The sequence below is a fragment of the Balaenoptera ricei genome, chromosome 20, assembly GCF_028023285.1.
Source record: "Balaenoptera ricei isolate mBalRic1 chromosome 20, mBalRic1.hap2, whole genome shotgun sequence".
Classification (NCBI taxonomy): domain Eukaryota; kingdom Metazoa; phylum Chordata; class Mammalia; order Artiodactyla; family Balaenopteridae; genus Balaenoptera; species Balaenoptera ricei.
Window position 1 is genome coordinate 54,675,573 of NC_082658.1, and position 18,075 is coordinate 54,693,647.

At 48.0% G+C, this 18,075-nt stretch overlaps 1 protein-coding gene across 3 annotated transcripts; it reads right to left on the reverse strand.

Moving 5' to 3' along the window:
• Positions 1-291: 291 nt before the first annotated feature.
• On the reverse strand, positions 292-15,287 carry ASGR2 (asialoglycoprotein receptor 2). Of its 3 annotated transcripts, none has more exons than XM_059906822.1 (9): positions 15,214-15,287; positions 13,878-14,074; positions 9,189-9,308; positions 8,894-8,989; positions 8,148-8,222; positions 7,942-8,028; positions 7,701-7,846; positions 947-1,053; positions 292-698 (listed from the first exon to the last, which is right to left on the reverse strand). In XM_059906822.1, the coding sequence occupies exons 2-9, from the start codon at positions 13,942-13,944 to the stop codon at positions 542-544; spliced, it is 855 nt and encodes a 284-aa protein (XP_059762805.1). In that variant the 5' UTR covers positions 13,945-14,074; positions 15,214-15,287; the 3' UTR covers positions 292-541. The 3 variants fall into 3 exon arrangements, 2 of the variants coding, with proteins under 2 accessions (XP_059762805.1, XP_059762804.1); XM_059906821.1 differs by lacking the exon at positions 15,214-15,287 and adding an exon at positions 14,282-14,583; XR_009499401.1 differs by lacking the exons at positions 292-698; positions 15,214-15,287 and adding an exon at positions 14,282-14,593 and having other exon boundaries at positions 977-1,053; positions 7,464-7,846.
• Between the last annotated feature and the right edge of the window lie 2,788 nt (positions 15,288-18,075).

Here is an 18,075-nt window from a genome sequence, read left to right on the forward strand (position 1 = left end):
GCAGGGGTGTTTCCTGGAACCTCTTCTGGAGGGGATCCCAACTGCAGGGAACCCCTCAGGGTGTGGGCAGACCCTCCAGCCCCAGCCCATCCAGTTCCCCGCCCCCACCAGTGCCTTCCACGGGGCCTTCCTCTGTTTCAATCCTCTTCCCTCCCTTCCCTGACCCGTGTCTTCAAGATTAGGTGTCAAGCACAGCCATCTAGCACTTAAGCTTTCTCTCCTCCAGACCCTCTCCCTCCATCTTCTTTGTATCCTACACTTCCCAGTTCCAAATAACCAATCCACGCAGAGTTTCAAGTATCTGTCTTTTTCCTACTCCACTGAGGAGGCCGAAAATTATAATAGTAATTACAGTGACTTTCAGAAGGAGGCGGGATCTCAGTCTCCCCAGGGTCTAAGCTTCTTCAACCACCCCCTTCTATGTCTCCTCAACCCCTCCCCACGCCACTGAGGACTCTCTTCTTCCTTTCTTCGAAATGCCCAGTGGACGACTTGGAGGCAGGTGGGGTGCAGGTCAGAGGTCTGCTGGAGGTCAGGACACCTAGATGGTGATGTTCCGCTTTATCTCACACACCCAGCGTTTCACTTGCTGGCAGAAATCGTCGTTCCAGCGGCCGTCCCCCCGGATCTCAGCACAGTCCTCGCTGCCCCCCAGCTCGTGCCCCTGCCAGTCATCTGGCTGAGTGGCAGCCCAGTTCCTAGGAAGGCGGGACAGAGCTCAGCTCTGGACGCCCCCTCATCCCAGCAACCCTCATCCCCACCTCAGAAACGTGTGGCCTTGGGGGGCTCGGGGAGCAGCAGCTGCAGCCTTGGGGTCTGGGAGTCTTGGGGGGGGATGGCTGGAGAATTTGGTCCCTGAGGGATGAGTGGGAGTGTACTGGGGGAAGAGACCAGATGGCCGTCCCCAGGCCAAACTAACAGGGAGAGAGGAGGAGAAGCCACTTACTTATAATTGTGCCTATAGTCTGTACCATCCACCCATCTCCAGGAGCCATCACTGTCAGTGAGGCCTATCCAGGTTTGAAAGGGGTTCGTGTGTTGTGCAATGAATTTCTGGAAAACAGGCAGAGGGAAGTTTCTAGTCCCTTGTACTTCCAGGCAGGCATCAGCAACGGTTCCCTCAGCCCTCCCCAGCCTGATCTGCTGCCACCTTGAAGCATCCGCTCCCAACACTAGTTCCTTGCTTTTTCTTCTGCAACCATAGCTAGCATTTAGTGAATATTTACTGGGCTAAACCTCGCACTAAGTGCTTTACAAGGATTATTTTATTTAAATCTCATAAAGCCCTCTAACTTGGGCGCCCTACAGAGTCACACTTTACACGTGAGGTCAAGGAACTCACGGTAGTCGTGGAGCCCAGAGCATCAATCCAGTGCCTGAGTTCGTGACCCCTGCCCCCTGACCTGTTCTCCCGTTTTATTCCTAACGCACGGCTGCTAGACTCAGATTCTAGGCTTCTCCTTGTCTTCTGCCCATAGCCTCAAACTCTTGGATCCTGACCCCGGTCCCTGCTGCCCCCATGGGCCCCAGTGACCCATTAAGGATCTCGGTTTCACTCGCCTCTCACGTACACTTATCTGCTCCTGCTTCTATGTATAGCTGTCATTTCTGTTGTTTTCCAGGCCCCAGAGCTTCCAAGCTTGGACCCACTGCCCAGAGCCCTGTTATGACTTGGCTACACGGAGTCTGGCAGTCTGGCTGAAAATAGGAAGATGCCCTGTGTGCGAGGGGCGGCCCAGTCATCCAGCTGGCAAGGGCTGGGACAAAAGTGGTCTTTGAGATAGCTTGCCAGGGTTCAGGCACACCTCCTAGGACAACAGACATCCGAGCAGCTTTCTCTTATAGATATGGCTCTTCCTGGGAACTTAAGTCCCCTGGTTTGGGAGGGCAGCAGAGGCAGGGTGTGATCACCTTGTTTTATGAAGGGAACAGAAGGATGGGTGACCAACATGCACGTGTAGCAGTTCCCTTGGACAGCATATGAAAGGTCTCCAACTGCACTTGGAGGAAAATTTCCTAATTCCACTCTCATGTCCTAGAGACCCAACTAAGATTGCAGTTAGTCACCTCATCTAAAGGCAGGTACAGTAGCACCTTTGAATTCTAGAATCCTGCAAATAGGTCAACATCCTGCACATGAAGGGACAGCCCTCAGAGGCTGGTAGGGCTGCTCCCCAAAATCAAGGGAGTCAACAGAGCTGGAGGGAAAGTGACTGGAGACAAGATATTCTATTCGCTGCTGCCCCCTGCCCCAGTCCCCTCTTCCCATCACCACAAGAAGCTGAATAACTGAACAAAGAATACAAATCATCAGTATCCAGCCCTCTGTGTTGAAGACTGAGGGGAGGAATGAAATAGTGCCAGATGATCGAAGAAGATAGTCCAGAAGAACGCATCTGCCCTGTTCACGAATAAATAACAGGCAAGAAAGAATTCAGCCCGTTCAAAGAAGTTGCACAGGGGAGTATTATCATGGAACTTGTGCAAAAATAAAGAGGATGGAAAGGAAGAGGAGGAAGAAAAAAGCACTGTGATATCAAAAGAGAGGTGAAAAATATACTTTGTAAAGAAGGCATGTTTCAAAACATAAGAAGATATTGGAGAACAACTTACATCCTCAAAAACATTAAAGAGGAGATGAACGACATAAAAATATGAAACAATATATCAAGAAGAACGATAACAATGAAAAGTAAAGGGAAGAAATTGAAGAGAAAATTCTGAAGTACATTAAAAACAAAAAAACCAAAAAAAAAAAAACCAAAAAAACAAAAAAACAAAAAAACCCAGCAATTCAGCAAAAAACCAAGCCTGAGATACAAAAGATAGGCTTGAGAAAAGAACCCAGAATACAGAGGAAAAGACAGAAAGATAGGAGTAAATAGCAACAAGATGATGGCTATGGGGGCAGACAATGGAGATCATTTTGGATGATGTGCTCCAGAGGAAAAGAGAACAAATGGTCAAGAAAAAATTTTCAAACACAGGGCTTAAGAAAATCTTCCAAAATGTTAGAAAACCTAACTTTATGGTTAAAAGGACTCTCCTGGCCTCAGAGTAAAAACACAGAGAGAATGAGCAATACTGAGATATATCTGGACGAGGTTAATGAAATTCAAAGATAGAAGAGACTCCAACTATTCATGCAAACATTTAAGGAATGTGGGAGAGAAACGAACAAGGCATTATAAACTTCAAAGTTGCTAAGAGACTAGATCTTGATTGTTCTCAACAAAAAAAGAAATGATAATTATGTGACATGATAAAGGTGAGAGCTAACACTACTGTATTAATCATATTGCAATATGTAAATGTATCAAACCAGCATGCTGTACACCTCAAACTTACACAGTGTTAAATGTCAATGATATCTCAATTTTAAAAATGAGAAAAGAGTAAGGCATGTGAAGGTGTGCTGGTTTCCTCATCTTTCATATGGAAAGTTATATAAACTCTTTTATTGTTTGAAGCCAATAAGTTTCAGCCCATCATTTAAAGTTATGACAGTAATTACTAGTATAATGAAAAACAGGCTACATCTAGTCCAAAATAACACAGAGGAAAAAACAAAAAGAATACATCTCTGATAGCAAATGGCAGAAAACAAAAGCAGCATATAAAACGGAAAAGAAAAAGACTGGATTAAAGATATCTATCTTAAAATAAATGTAAGTGAGAGAGCCCAAAGATAAACCCACACACCTACGGCCAATTAATCTACAACAAAGGAGGCAAGAATATACAATGGAGAAAAGACAGTCTCTTCAACAAGTGGTGCTGGGAAAACTGGACAGCTACATGTAAATCAATGAAATTAGAACACTCCCCCACACCGTATACAAAAATAAACTCAAAATGATTTAAAAACCTATATATATTGGGACTTCCTTGGTGGCACAGTGGTTAAGAATCCACCTGCCAATGCAGGGGACATGGGTTTGATCTCTGGGCTGGGAAGACCCCACATGCCGCACAGCAACTAAGCCCGTGCGCCACATCTACTGAGCCTGTGCTCTGGAGCCCGTGAGCCACAACTACTGAAGCCGGCGCACCTAGAGCCCATGCTCTGCAAAAAGAGAAGCCACTGCAATGAGAAGCCCGCACACTGCAATGAAGAGTAGCCCTCGTTTGCGGCAGCTAGAGAAAGCCCGTGCACAGCAACAAAGACCCAACGCAGTCAAAAATAAATAAATAAATAAATAAACTTATTAAAAAAAAAAAAAAACCTATGTATGACATGTCACCATAAAACTCCTAGAAGAGAACATAGACAAAATATTCTTGGACATAAATTATAGCAACATTTTCTTAGATCAGTCTCTCAAGGCAAAAGAAATAAAAGCAAAAATAAATGGGATCTAATCAAACAAAAGCTTTTGCACAGCAAAGGAAACCCTTAACAAAACAAAAAGACAGCCTATGGAAAGGGAGAAAATGTTAGCAAATGATGCAACTGACAAGGGGTTAATATTCCCAATATAAAAACAACTCATACTGCTCAATATCGAAAAAGCAAACAACTCAATAAAAAAAGTGGGCAGAAGACCTAAATAGACATTTCTCCAAAGAAGACATACAGATGGCCAACAGGCACATGAAAAGATGCTCAGTATGGCTAATTATTAGAGGAATGCAAAACAAAATCGCAATGTGGTATTACTTCACACTGGTCAGAATGGCCATCATCAAAAAGTCTACAAATAATAAGTGCTGGAGAAGGTGTGGAGAAAAGGGAACCCTCGTACCCTGTTGGTGGGAATGTAAGTTGGTGCAGCCACTATGGAAAACACTATGGAGGTTCCTTAAGAAACTAAAAATAGAGTTACCATATGATCGAGCAATCCCACCTGTGGGTATATATCTGGAAAAGACAAAAGCTCTAATTCGAAAAGATACGTGCACCCCAATGTTCATAGCAGCACTATTTACAATAGCCCAGACATGGAAGTAACCTAAGTGCCCACTGACACTGGCTTAAGATGACTGGCTTAAGAAGCTGTGGTATATATATATATATATATATATATATATATGTATGTATGTATTACTCAGCCATAAAAAGAATGAAATATGCCACTTGCAGCAACATGGATGGACCTAGAGATTATCATACTAAGTCAGACAAAAACAAATATTATATAATATCACTTATATGTGAATAGAAAAAATAATACAAAGGAATCTATATACAAAACAGAAACAGACTCACAAACATAGAAGACATAGAAAACAAACCTATAGTTACCAAAGGGGAAAGGGGGGCAGGGAGGGATAAATTAAGAGTATGGGCTTAACAGATACACACTACTATCCATAAAATAGATAAGCAATGAGGATTTACTGTATAGCATAGGGAACTATGTTCAATATCTTGTAATAACCTAAAATGGAAAATAATCTGAAAAAAATATATAACTGAATCACTTTGCTATACACCTCAAACTAACCCAATATTGTGAATCATACTTCAATTAAAAAAAGAAAAAAGGGCCTTCCCTGGTGGCACAATGGTTAAGAATCCGCCTGCCAATGCAGGGGACATGGGTTCGAGCCCTGGTCCAAGAAGATCCCACATGCCACAGAGCAACTAAGCCCGTGTGCCACAAGTACTGAGCCTGAGCTCAGAGCCCGCCAGCCACAACTACTGAGCCCACGTGCCACAACCACTGAAGCCCAGGCACCTAGAGCCCGTGCTCCGCAGCAGGAGAAGACACCGCAATGAGAAGCCCGCTCACCGCAACAAAGAGTAGCCCCCGCTCGCCGCAACTAAAGAAAGCCTGCATGCAGCAACGAAGACCCAACGCAGCTAAAAATAAATAAAATAAATAAATTTTTTTAAAAAAGAAAATAAATGTAAATGAGATACACTCACCTCTTAAAGGCAAAAAGTCTCTTACATACTCAGTTTTTAAAAACTAAAAACAGGGCTTCCCAGGTGGCGCAGTGGTTGAGAGTCTGCCTGCCGATGCAGGGGACATGGGTTCAAGCCCTGGTCTGGGAAGATCCCACGTGCCGCGGAGCAACTAGGCCCGTGAGCCACAACTGCCTGCGCGTCTGGAGCCTGTGCTCCGCAACAAGAGAGGCCGCAATAGTGAGAGGCCCGCGCACCGCGATGAAGAGTGGCCCCCGCTCGCCGCAACTAGAGAAAGCCCTTGCACAGAAACGAAGACCCAACACAGCCAAAACTAAATAAATAAATAAATTTATTTATTTAAAAAAAAAAAAACCCAAAACAACTACACACAACCTGTAGGAGAAATACCTTAAGCTTAGCTGAACAGTAGAGTAGCATCACACGGTGGGGTAGGGGGGAGACCTTAAAAAATCTCAGTGCCCAGGACGAATCCAAGATTAATTAAATCAGAATCTTTGAGTGTGAGACCAGGTGTCAATATGTTTTAAATTCCTCAAGAGCTTACAGTATACTGCAAAGGCTGAGAATCACTCATCTATATGAGACTGAGAAAGGTTGGAAATAAAAGGATGGGCAAAGATACATGAAGTAAATGCACACGAAAAGAAATCAAGGACCAGTCTATTCATATCACATGAAGACAAATTCAAGGCAAAAAGCATTAAACAGGACACTGACGTTCACTTCAAAATGATGAAGGTGGGGACTTCCTTGGTGGCACAGTGGATAGGACTCTGCGCTCCCAATGCCGGGAGCCCGGGTTCGATCCCTGGTCAGGGATCCCACATGCATGCCGCAACTAGGAGCCCGCCTGCCGCAACTAAGGAGCCCGAGAGCCACAACTAAGACCTGGTGCAACCAACCAAATAAATAAAGAAATAATTTTTTTTTTTTAATGACGAACGTACAATCCCATCCACCATGAAGTTGTAGCCGGCATGAAATTTTGTGGACCAAATCACAGACTGCTGAAATCTTAGGTTGACCCACATGAAATTGATATTTTATACGCCAATACTGATAGAATATTGGCAATTTCAACCTGATTGGTAAAGCAAGGTATGTTTGGAATCATTCTACCATGCAGAATGTGTGGCAAGTTACTTAACCTCTCTGCTCTTTAGTTCCCTCATCTCCATGCCCCGCAAAGTGGGGAATAACAAGAATGCCTACCCCATAGGGTTGTGAGGATTAAAGTGGATATATAAAAGTGCCTGGCACATAGTAAGGACTCAGTAAATATAACCATTTACTTTTCCCAGAAATGCCCCACCTGTTCTAATGGGTTGGTTCTTCCCTGTGAACTTGCCATTTGGGGTTGTGGTCTGGTGATAGCATCAGGAAGGGAGACCTGGGGTGCTCTGGAGAAACCCAGTAACCCACAGCAGGTGAGTCTCTGGGAATCCCGCCCACTCTGTTCCTTTCACCCAAGGGACCATCACATGCCAAGGCCAGCACACAGCAACCAGGGACTCTCAGCGGCTCCACTGTGTTCTCCACCCAAGTCCCGGCCCTTTAGTTCATCCTGCCATATATTCTGTCTCCTGACCTGCTCCTCATCACCTGGTCACCTGGCTCCTGTCCTTTGCCCCAACTCCGGGCTGTAATCTCCCACCTCTTCGAATCAATGGCTTAGATTCCATCATGGATCTCCCAGAGCTGGGCCAGACTTCTGCTTCTGGATTCTTCCTCAGGTTAGAAAAAATAACAAAACAAGCCTGACCCAGCCTCCCAGAGTTTGCATTCCCAAGGTTTCCTCCTGCCTTTGGGAAAGGTACGGTTTCACCTGTTCCTCTCTGGAGTTGATGACCACCAGGTGGGCGTCCTCCAGCTGGCAGTACTTCTCAGCCTCGGGCCAGGGCTTCCCGGAGCGAGAGAACCAGTAGCAGCTGCCTTCATAGTCCACCCAGCTCACCGGGCAGCATTCTGTGCCTGAAGGCATCGGGGGTTAGAGGGAGATGAGATCCAGCTGGACGGGACAGGCAGGGGGGACTGGAGACCCCCCCCACACCCCGCCCGGTCCCTACCGTTACTCTGGAGGAACGCCAGCTGACAAGCCAGCGTGCGCATATCCACCGGGAAGTGCTTCAGATGAAGCAGCAAAGTGGCATGATCTAGGGGCCAGAGTGATGACAATGGTGTGGGCAGTGGGTGTGCCCACCTACCAGGACTCCAGCATTTGGCTGGGGAAACACAACAAACACACACACACACTCAAGGGAGAGTCTCTGACCTGCTTTCAGGTCTTGCTGCTGTTGTTCCAGCTTGGCTTCCAGAGATGTCACCTTGTCACCGGCGGCGCTGCCTCCTGAAAAAGAGGAAAGCTAAACTGTTTTCCCTCCGTCCCGCATCCCCTACATCCCTCTATCCTCACACCACTGGAGCACCAGTCTGGGCCACCATTACCTTGACGTAGGACGTTGCACACCCCACCCACTGGTCTCCCTGACTCCGTCCACTCTTCCCGACGCTGCGCAGTGATTTTCTGAAGCGTAAACTGCGCAGGCCTGTCCACTGCTAAATCCTTCCGATGGAACCCCACTTTCTCAAAATAAAGTCTCACGAGTTAGTACGGCTTGCCTGCATGGCCCAGCCCCTACCCACCTCTCTGGCCCACACCTCCTGCCACACTGGACGCGTTTAGAGTCCCAGAATGGGCAGTGGTATTCCTCATGCCCCGGTCATCACAGACTCTGCTCTCTACCTGGCTCTAACCTCCATCCTCCACTCTAACACCTACTCATCCTTCAGGGACCCTTGGCTCAGGAATCAGCATCCTTGGAAGCCTTGCCCAGCTTCTCCGGTTGGGTTATCTGCCCCCATGTGTGCACACCCTGCCCCCAGCACCCCCCAAACACTCCCCTATTGCAGATCCAGCACTGGGCACGCAGAACGGAGTCCAGCAAACCCATGCTGATAAACCAACTCCTTGACCATCCAGCCCATCCCAGTCCCTCCCCTAGGGGCGTGCCCACTCACCATGGGAGCTTAGAGCCAGGATCTCCATCAAGGTGCTCGAGGAGAAGTTGCTGAAAGTTTCCTTTAGGGTCTGCAGCTCCACTTGCAGCTGTGCTCCTTGTCAGACGGAACAGGATGAAGTGGGTTGCGCTGTGTTCCATATCACCGTCCATCTGACTGTCCCCTTCCCCACCCCAGCACTGCCCCCATATTTGCCCCAGCACTGCCCCCATCTCTTCCCCTATCGTGGCTCTCATTGCCCCCAGCACTGCCCGTATCTCCTCCCCCACTGCTGCCCCACCCCTGTGACCCTTACTGTGGGACCCCATCACACAGACAGCCACCAGCAGCAGGATGTTGAAGCCCAGGACAAGCAGACTGAGGCGGAGCTTGGAGCAGAGACGCTGCAGGACAAAGGGCTGAGGAGGAGGCGTCCCTGCAAGAGAAGGGGTGTCAGGACGCGAGGGGCATCGGAGGCAGGGGAGCTGGAGAGCCAGCGTCATGGAGCATCAGGGGAACAGAGCCTGAGGACGTACAGCCTTGTGGGGGGGATGGCGGGAGGAAAGTAGAAGGCGGTGCTATTGGGGGAGTCAATGGGCTTTACCCCAGCGTTCATGCAGCGTGCACACACACACATTTGCACACTCGCACCCACAGGAACTCATGCAAACATGCACACACACACAGGTGCATATGACGCACATGCATGTGATAGTCACATCATCTGCGTGCAGAGCCTTGATCTTGGACCTGGGGGTCCTAGAGGCTAGACCCTGTCTTAAAATTTGTCTGGGCCCCTCAGACAAATCCAAAACTGGGAAAGACGTCCCCAATTCCACTGGGATCCTTAAGTCAGGGTCATTCCACCATGGACCACTCCCCAGGGGCCGCCCCCCAAGCCCATCCTCCCATCTCCCACCACTCAGGGCCTCCTTGCCCTCTTCCCTCCGCCCTTGCCCCCCAGAAACCTCTGTTCCACCATAAACCTTCTCCCCTTAGCACTCTATCATCTCACAGAAACCTCTCCGTCCCCCCCGACCTAGCTGAGCCCTGACCCCCCCACACACACACAATCACACTTTTTTCATTTCACACTCATGAGTGCACTCTCCTTAGCACATTCTCACACATGCACTAAGATGCCCGTCCTCTCACACACTCTCGCACATACTACAGCACACATAACACACTCACACACATTCTCACACACCCACACGCTCTCACACTCGTGCACCCACATCTTCGCACACGCAGAGCTGGCCTCTCCCCTCCTGCCAACTCTGCAGGCTTGGCGGTGGCTGTCCCCCCCAGCCCTGGGCTCCTGCTTTTGTGTCTTCCTCCTGCGAACAGAACGCTTCCTCTTCTCCACCTTGGACCCTGAGCCCCCTCTCTCCACACCCAAGCACCCCCTCATCCACCCAGAACTCTTGACCCCTCACACCAAGGACTGTCACCTTCTTCCACGTCAGCCACATCCAGCCTTCCTCTTGACCCAGACAGGCATGTCTCTGACAGCCCACTGCCCACTCCCCCCTCTCAGCATATCCTCCCCTTTTCCTCTCACCCCCCCCCAAGTCTTCCTCAATCCCCTGGGAGAGAAGCTCTCTCAGACCACAGTCTTCCCCACCCAGAGGGGACCCCATGGCTGAGCCCTGACTGCTCTCTCCAGCACCATCCACTCAGTGGGCCCTTGTCCTGCTTCCCACCCTGACCTATGACCTATAAACCCCTGACTCTGGGTCAGCTCAGCATTTATCTCTGCACCTCTACCCTGAAACCAGACCCTCCACGGCTCATCAGTTGTGCCACCAACTGGCTCTGAGGTCACAGACAAGTCATTGAACCTCTGGGCGCCTCCATTTTCTCATGTCCACTTAAATGAGGAATCTAAAAGAGTCAAACTCATAGGAATTGAGGGTAGAATGGTGGTTGCCAGGGGCTGGGGAAATGAGGAATTGCTGTTCAAGGGGTATAAAGTTTGTCATGCAAGTTGAATAAGTTCCAGAGATCTCCTGTACAACATGGTGCCCGAGCTCACAATGGGCTGCTGGGCACTTAAAAATGTGTCAAGTGGGTACATCTCATATTAGGTGTTCTTACTGCGATTTTTAAAAATTGGGATAAGAACAGTAGCTACCTGAATGGATTATTCCGAGAATGAAATTAAACATAGAAAGTGCTGCATGGGCAAGTTTGAAAGTAAAAAAAACGGGTCTAAACATGGACTCAGAGGGGCTAGATTTACCCTCCTCCCAGGAACAACCACAACAAAAGACAGATAGCTGTAAGACACAATATTTTTCGAGACACTGGGATTCAGGAAACAAAGGGCAATGATCCCTGTGGAGACAGGAAACAAACAAGGTGAGCTGTCTGATTGCCCCAGCCTCCTGCTGGGAGAAAGTTTTCAGGCCACAGGGCAGGGAGGGGAAATCCAATCAGAGCCCAGCAGACTCCCCTCCCCGAGTCAAAGAGACAGAGCTGGGAGTCTGTCTGTGGAGACCAAAGGGGTCAGAATTCACAGGACAGAGGATCAGAGAAGAGAGCTGCAGAGAGGATCCCAGAGATCTGAGGAGGGTTCCCCTCAAGCAAGCAGCTGAGTACTGATCAACACATGAGTGTAAGGAAAACTACCCAAGGCCAGGAGAAAAACAATCCAAAAGCATTAGGGAACATTGCCTGGCAGGAATAGGGCCAAGAAGAGTGCCTATTCCCACCAGCCAGACTGGAAATCTCATAACCCACAGGGCACTGGGTAGAGTACCCAAGAAGTTCCCAACCCATCTAACAAATTATGAAAGCGAACCCAAAAGGATCAAATTGACTCCAAGTTACTTAACTGCATCCCAGAACAAAGCTCATGAATATTTAGAAGAATACAAATATATCCAGCACACAACGAGGTAAAATTCACAATGTCTGGCATCCAATCAAAGATTACCAGGCATACAAAGAAGCAGGAAAACAAAACTCATAATGAGGTTAATAAATCTACCAAAACTGATCCAGAACTGACACAGATGTTAGAATTAACAGACAACGACATTAAAAGTTATTGTAAAATATTCAAAAATTAAGTTGGCTATCAAAGAAGATATTTAAAAGTCCCAAGTTGAACTTCTAGACATGAAAACTACAATGTCTGGAATGAAAAATACACTGGATAGAATTAACAGACGATTAGACATGCATAAGGAAAGACCAGTGAACTTAGAGACATAGCAATAACAACTATATAAAAAGAAACACCAAGAGAAAAAAGAATCCCACCCCTCCTTCCAAAATAGAAAGACCACCAGTGAGCTGTGGGATCACTAATATATGTGTAATTGGAGTCTTGATGGAAAGGCGAGATGGGGATGCAGAAAAATTTTTTGAGGAAATAATGGCCAATATATTTCTAAGTCTTCTGAAAACTATAGGTATATAAAAGGCTGGGAAGAATGGAATGTGGTCCCTGGTAAGCAGGTGGCAGATGTCAGCTGTTGACTTAAAAAAATGTTCGAGTTCACTTTTATTTGGGGCAACATGAGGACTGCAGCCCAGGAGACAGATAACTCTGAGAAACTGCCCCGAGGAGGTGAGGGGAGGAGCCAGGATATATAGGGGTTTTGCAACAAAGGGCAGGTAATTGGGAACATCAAAAGATTATTGTTAATTAAAGAAAACCAGCAATCCCAAGTTAAGGAATTTAGCGCTTTTCTATGTATGGGAAGATGCAAGAGTCTGGGCTCACTGAAATCATTCCTTTGATATGCACCTCAGCCATCTGGGGCCAGTATCATGTATTTTCACATCCTGAGTTTCCTCAGGGCTCACCGCAGGGAGTGGCTGCGGTCTGCTGGCTGCTAGATGGCAGGTATTCTTTTCAGCCCCGAGTTTCCTCAGGGCTCACCGGCTCACATTGGAGGGTTGCAGTCGTTGATGACTGTGACATCCTTTGTTTATTGATATGGCAGGAAATATTCCATTTATAAATATTCCATATATCACAGCCCACATGAAGGCAGCAGAGGCTGCTGGAGAGAAACGTACTGATGGTTCCACCTGCTTGGTCTCACCCTGCAATGCTGTCCACCAGGCCTTTTTTGGGTGAGCCCCCTCTCCCACGAAATCCAAAACCTCTGGACTCTCTCCAAGCCTCCTGTTTAAACACTGAATCCTCTTGTCTTCCGAAGATTCGACAATATCCAAAATCATTTTTGAGTGTTCACTACCTACCAGGCAGCACGTGGGCCCCGGGGGTGCAGAGAGTAGACAGATATGGCCTCTCCGCGTGCAGCCTACTGCCTGGTGGAAAGGTCTGCCAGCCCGCTACCCCAGGAAAGAAGTGTGGTGGGAATACCTGTCCTTCCTGCTGTTCCTGCCCTGCCCAGCTCCCACCCTCACCTGCAAGAGCACCTGCCCTCCCTTGGTCTGCCAGCCTCAGGACTGAGGGGTCCCTCCTCCCAGCCCAGGCTAACCAATCCTCCTCCCTGAGCTTCGAGTCCCAACCCCTCCTGGTCTCCACAGAGCTTCACTCCATCACCAGCACGCACACCTGACACCCCTTCCCCACCCCAGCTCCAGCCCTTCAGCCTAGAATTGCTCAGATCTTTCTCACCCGAAAACCTTCTCGCAGACATTTGGAGCCTTCGGTCAAGATTTGCTAGAGAAGGATCCAGGCAGGGGGCTTGGGGTAAGTGGGAATCTTCCAGAATCTGTGTGCTCTTTCCCTCCAACACACACCTACCCACCCCACACACACACAGACACACACACGGCACACGCTACTTAGGTTGGAAGGAAGAGGGGAGACCCCTTTCTTGGGGTCCTGGGGGTGGAGAAGGAGGGGAGGTCAGGGGACAGTCCCTGGTCACAGAGTAAATGTGACAGAGACCTCGGAGGGACAGAGGGCAACCAGGAGCTAGACCAAGGTGGAGCAAAGCCCCAGACACCAGACACTTGCCTTTCCAGAATGGATCTTCTCTCCTGGGACTGTGCCCACGAGTGCCTGGGCCCTCACCTCTGCAAAGCTGGTGGTCATTCTCCTCAGAGTCCAGCTGCTGGATGTCCTGAAAGTCCCTCGCCATGCTGGGTCCTGGGCTGTGGCTGGACCAGGGCTGGGGCTGGGGCTGGGGCTGAGCTCGGGGTTGATGCTGTGCTAAGATGCTAATTCAGGCGGAGGCTGATAGTAGGTCGAGGCAGCAGTTTGGGTTGGATCTGAGGTTGGCGGGAAGTGTGGGGCTGAAATACAGCTGGGTCCCATCCTTCCTCAGGAGATGCTTGGGCCTTGACATGGCCGGGAGCCTCCCCTCCATACATTCCAAATCACCCTGCATCTTCCCATCAGCCCCCCCACTCTCTCTGAACCAGGGTCTCTTTAATCCCAGACATCCCCGGTCCCGCCTGCCTCCCAACCTCGGTTACCTGCTACAGGTTTGGAGGGCTGACTCTCCAGTCTCCCAGGCAGCCCAGGCCCCAGGGTGAAGGAGGGGCTTGAGCCTGGAGAAGTGGAGCAGGTGGTGTTCACAGAGGAAAGGAGGGAAGGGGAGGGGGCCAGTCCAGGCGACGGCCCTGAACCCGTGTGTCTGAGTGTCCAAGTGCTTCTAACCTGGCATCTCCTGCCCCTGGGACTTTGGACGGTAAACAGAAGTGGCTGGAACTCAGGCAGAGCGTGATGGGGGCGGGGGGCAGGACTGTCTCTGTCCCTCACAGAGAAGGGGTCTCTTTGGTCTGTCCGCTTTCCCCCCACAAGCAAGTCACCTCACTCCCTCATGGCACATTTGGGAGGGGGCCAAGCCAGGAGGGGCCGGGGTGCAGTTGGCTCTTCCCCCTCTGCCCCTCCCCCCTTTCACTTCCCGCCTCTGCATTTCCCAGAATTGTTGGGCAGATATCCCTGAACAGGATCAGAGGGGTCGCTTCTGTGCTCTTGCCCAATCCGGCATCTGAGCCTAGGCGCACCGCGCCGCGTCCTGCTGGGTCAGCCACCGGGCTCCCCGGCCCCGGGCCAGATGGCCTCACTCTCCAGGAGGGGAGTAAAGCCCCTCAGGGACCCAAAGTTCGAGGGAAGGAGGGAAGAGCATCCCTTCAGCAGGCAGTGGGCAGGAGGGGTTCAACCTCATAAATAAGCCCCTTCCGTGGCCCTGGCAACACAAACCTCGGTCCTCACACCCAGCCATGGGGCTGAATGATCCACAGACCTTTTCTCAGGTAACTCTCACCCCAGAAGGTGGGTCTTCTGCTGTTCCCACTTCACGGAGGAGGAAATAGAGCCTCGGGGAGATTAAGTGACTTGACCCGGGTGGAGGTGGGTAGGGAAACTGGGAGGCAAAACCCGATAAAGAAGAAAAAAGTCATACCATCAGAGGGGGTCTTCACAGTCCTGTGAGGAAGACGGAGCTTCCATGACCTGAGAAGCGTGATTAACTCGCCGTCTACTCTCGCGCGAACAAGAGCACCTGCGAACGAAAGGTGCTTGGGAAAGAAAACCCGGTTTTCTCGCGCGAACAATAGTTTGGAAGAGAAAACCCGGTTTTCTCGCGCGAACAATAGCTTGGGAAAGAAAACCCGGTTTTCGTCCCTGAATTTCTGACCCTCACCGAACTTAGCGGCTGGCTACGGGCAGAGTTTCTTTTTTAAAGCTGCCCGTGTTTCCCCTTGTGCTGAAAAGGGTTTGGGACAGAGGCCTGTGCTTTCCTTGGGGTAACTTTCTGACACACAGGAAGTAGCCACACACTCCAGTAGCCTGGCGTTCCTGCGAAGCCACAGAAGCAGTGGTGGCTGCTTTGCTCTTTGACTGTAACTCGCAGTAAGAGATACGTTTTACAGTGCGATCCAGAGCACGCACGCAGGCGCCCGCACCCACGCATATTTGTATGTTTTACTTTCTCCTGAATCCCCAGTGCCCAGAGAATCCTGAGAAACAATAAATACAATTGACCCTTGAATGATGCAGGGGTTAGGGGCACCGACCCTCCCCTGCAGTTGAAAATTCCAGTATAATTTCACCCCCTGTATCCCCGGTTCAGCATCTGCAGATGGTGTAACACATTTTTAGTGAAAAAAAATCTGCATATAAGTGGAACCACGCAGTCCAAACCCATCTTGTTCAAGGGTCAACTGTAGTTGTTCGTTTTAAGCCACTGAAGCTTTGGGTTGGTCTGTTATGTATCAATAGATAACTGAAATAATATATATTCTTAAATATGTATCCTTATCAAATACGTGGTATAGTTTGTGTGCCTATCTGTTTTTTAAAGTAGATAAATGGAACTTTTATACATCTCACTTGTTCCTGACCTTTTTCACCCAAGAATAAATGTTTAAGATCTAACAGTGTTGCTATTTGTACATCTGGTTTGTTGCTATGAACCGCTGCACAATATTCAATGGAGTGTATCCATCATAGTATATTTACCCGGTCCCCTAATGGTGAACCCTAGATTGTCACCAACAGCCAACACCCAACTACCACAATGAACACATCACGTCCCCATGTGGACCTAGGTGAGACTGTCTCTAGGGACAATATCCAAGACTGAAATTGCCAGGTCACAGAATATTCTCACACTTAATTTCATGCACACACGCACACATTTTTTTTTTTTTTTTGCATCGATGAGATCCTATCCGCAATACTCTTTTTCAGTACAGTTTTTCTTCCTTTTCTTCCCTCGATTGCCTTATGCTTCTCTACTCTGTCCCCTCACTGCATCCTCCATCCTTGCCTCTCCTGCGATAATATTAATCACCTAGAAATAGTCTTACTGTTTTATCTCTGCTATTAATGCTTCGTCAAGTTCCCATGTGGACCTAGGTGAGAATTTCCCTGTGAAATATACCCAGGAGTGAAAGTGGGAGGTCACAAGGGATTCTCTTGCTTAATTTCACTGAGTCCTGGCAGGCTCTACATTTTCCAGAACTGTTGTGCCCATTGACACTCCCACCACCAGGACATGAGGACTCCCTTTTTTGAGTCATCCTTCTCAACACTTGATATTATCCAGCTTCTCAGTAGCTGCCAGCCTGATGCCATCTCGTTGTTCTGGGTTGCATTTAGGGTTAATAGTGGGTCTGAACATTTCTTCATCCATTTTCTAGTCTTTCGGATTTCCCCTTGCACAGACTGCTTTTTTACATCCTTTATCCATTTTTCTATTGGGTTTCCTGAATTCACTTTGCTGATTTGCAGAATTTCTTGTATACTCTTTTGGAAAACAAGAAAGGTCTTTTGAAAATAAAAAATATTATTGTTAAAGCCAAAACAATTAACAGAAGTTTTGGAAGATAAAAATTAGGAAATCTTTCAAAAAAAAAAAAAAAGAACAAAAGGACAAAGTTTATTTTAATTTTTAATAAGAAAACAGCTAAATTGGGGTATTTTTTTCCCCTGGCATCATGTTTCCATGTACATTTCCCAGTAGGGAAACTCTCTGGGCCTCCCTCCACACACCCCTGCCCTCACTCACTCCTCCCCAGGGGAGAAAGCCTGACGTACTGAGAACGCCTGGCTCAGCCCCGTGGGGCTCTCTTTGGTGTCTCCCTGCTCAGTTTGTGATCTACTTTCTGCCAGGACACTGAGCCTGCCCCTGCAGAGAAAGCCTGCTTTGCCCAGCTCTGCCTGTGACTAGGTAAATATGTCTGCCTAATTCCTGGATGAAATATTAACAAGTCCTTTTGAGTTAAGGTTCTGAGCCAAATCCACCTTCACTGCTTATCAGCAATAAAGCTATTATTGTATATTTATTATATAATAATAATAATAAAGAATTAGAATGGATTCCACTTTTCAGCTGTTACATTCAACATTGGGAGACAGGATGATGCCTTCAGACTTCCAAGGGAAATTTTTTTCAACCTGGAATTGTAGGTGCAAATGATCATTGGCATGAGAAAGTAGAATAAAGAGCTTTCAGACGTGCCATGGCTCAGAATATTTATTTCCTACTTCTACTATGTTTGGAAGTACCATAGAAAGTGAGGAAATAATCCAAAAACAAGACACGTAAAAGAATATCTCAATATGGGACTTTTTGTTATTATTAAATAAAATCTTATTCAACTCTTTCTGTATTTCTGCCTACAGGTTGGCTTTTTTTCGTATAATGCTAACTAATGAAATTCGAGAGCCTGGCCTTAAAAATGCAAGTCATTTTATAATAAATAATAAACTTAAGAGATATAAGGAAGAGATGGAGACTAATTTTTCTCTCTTTTTTTTT

Excerpts from the sequence above, each read along its gene's own strand:
- ASGR2 (XM_059906822.1), bottom strand. The coding sequence starts at position 13,944 with ATGGCGAGGGACTTTCAGGACATCCAGCAGCTGGACTCTGAGGAGAAT. Across the intron at positions 8,223-8,893 it reads CCTGGCTCTAAGCTCCCATG|GAGGCAGCGCCGCCGGTGAC; the intron begins GTGAGTGGGCAC and ends CCTCTTTTTCAG. Across the intron at positions 8,029-8,147 it reads GCAGCAAGACCTGAAAGCAG|ATCATGCCACTTTGCTGCTT; the intron begins GTCAGAGACTCT and ends TCTGGCCCCTAG.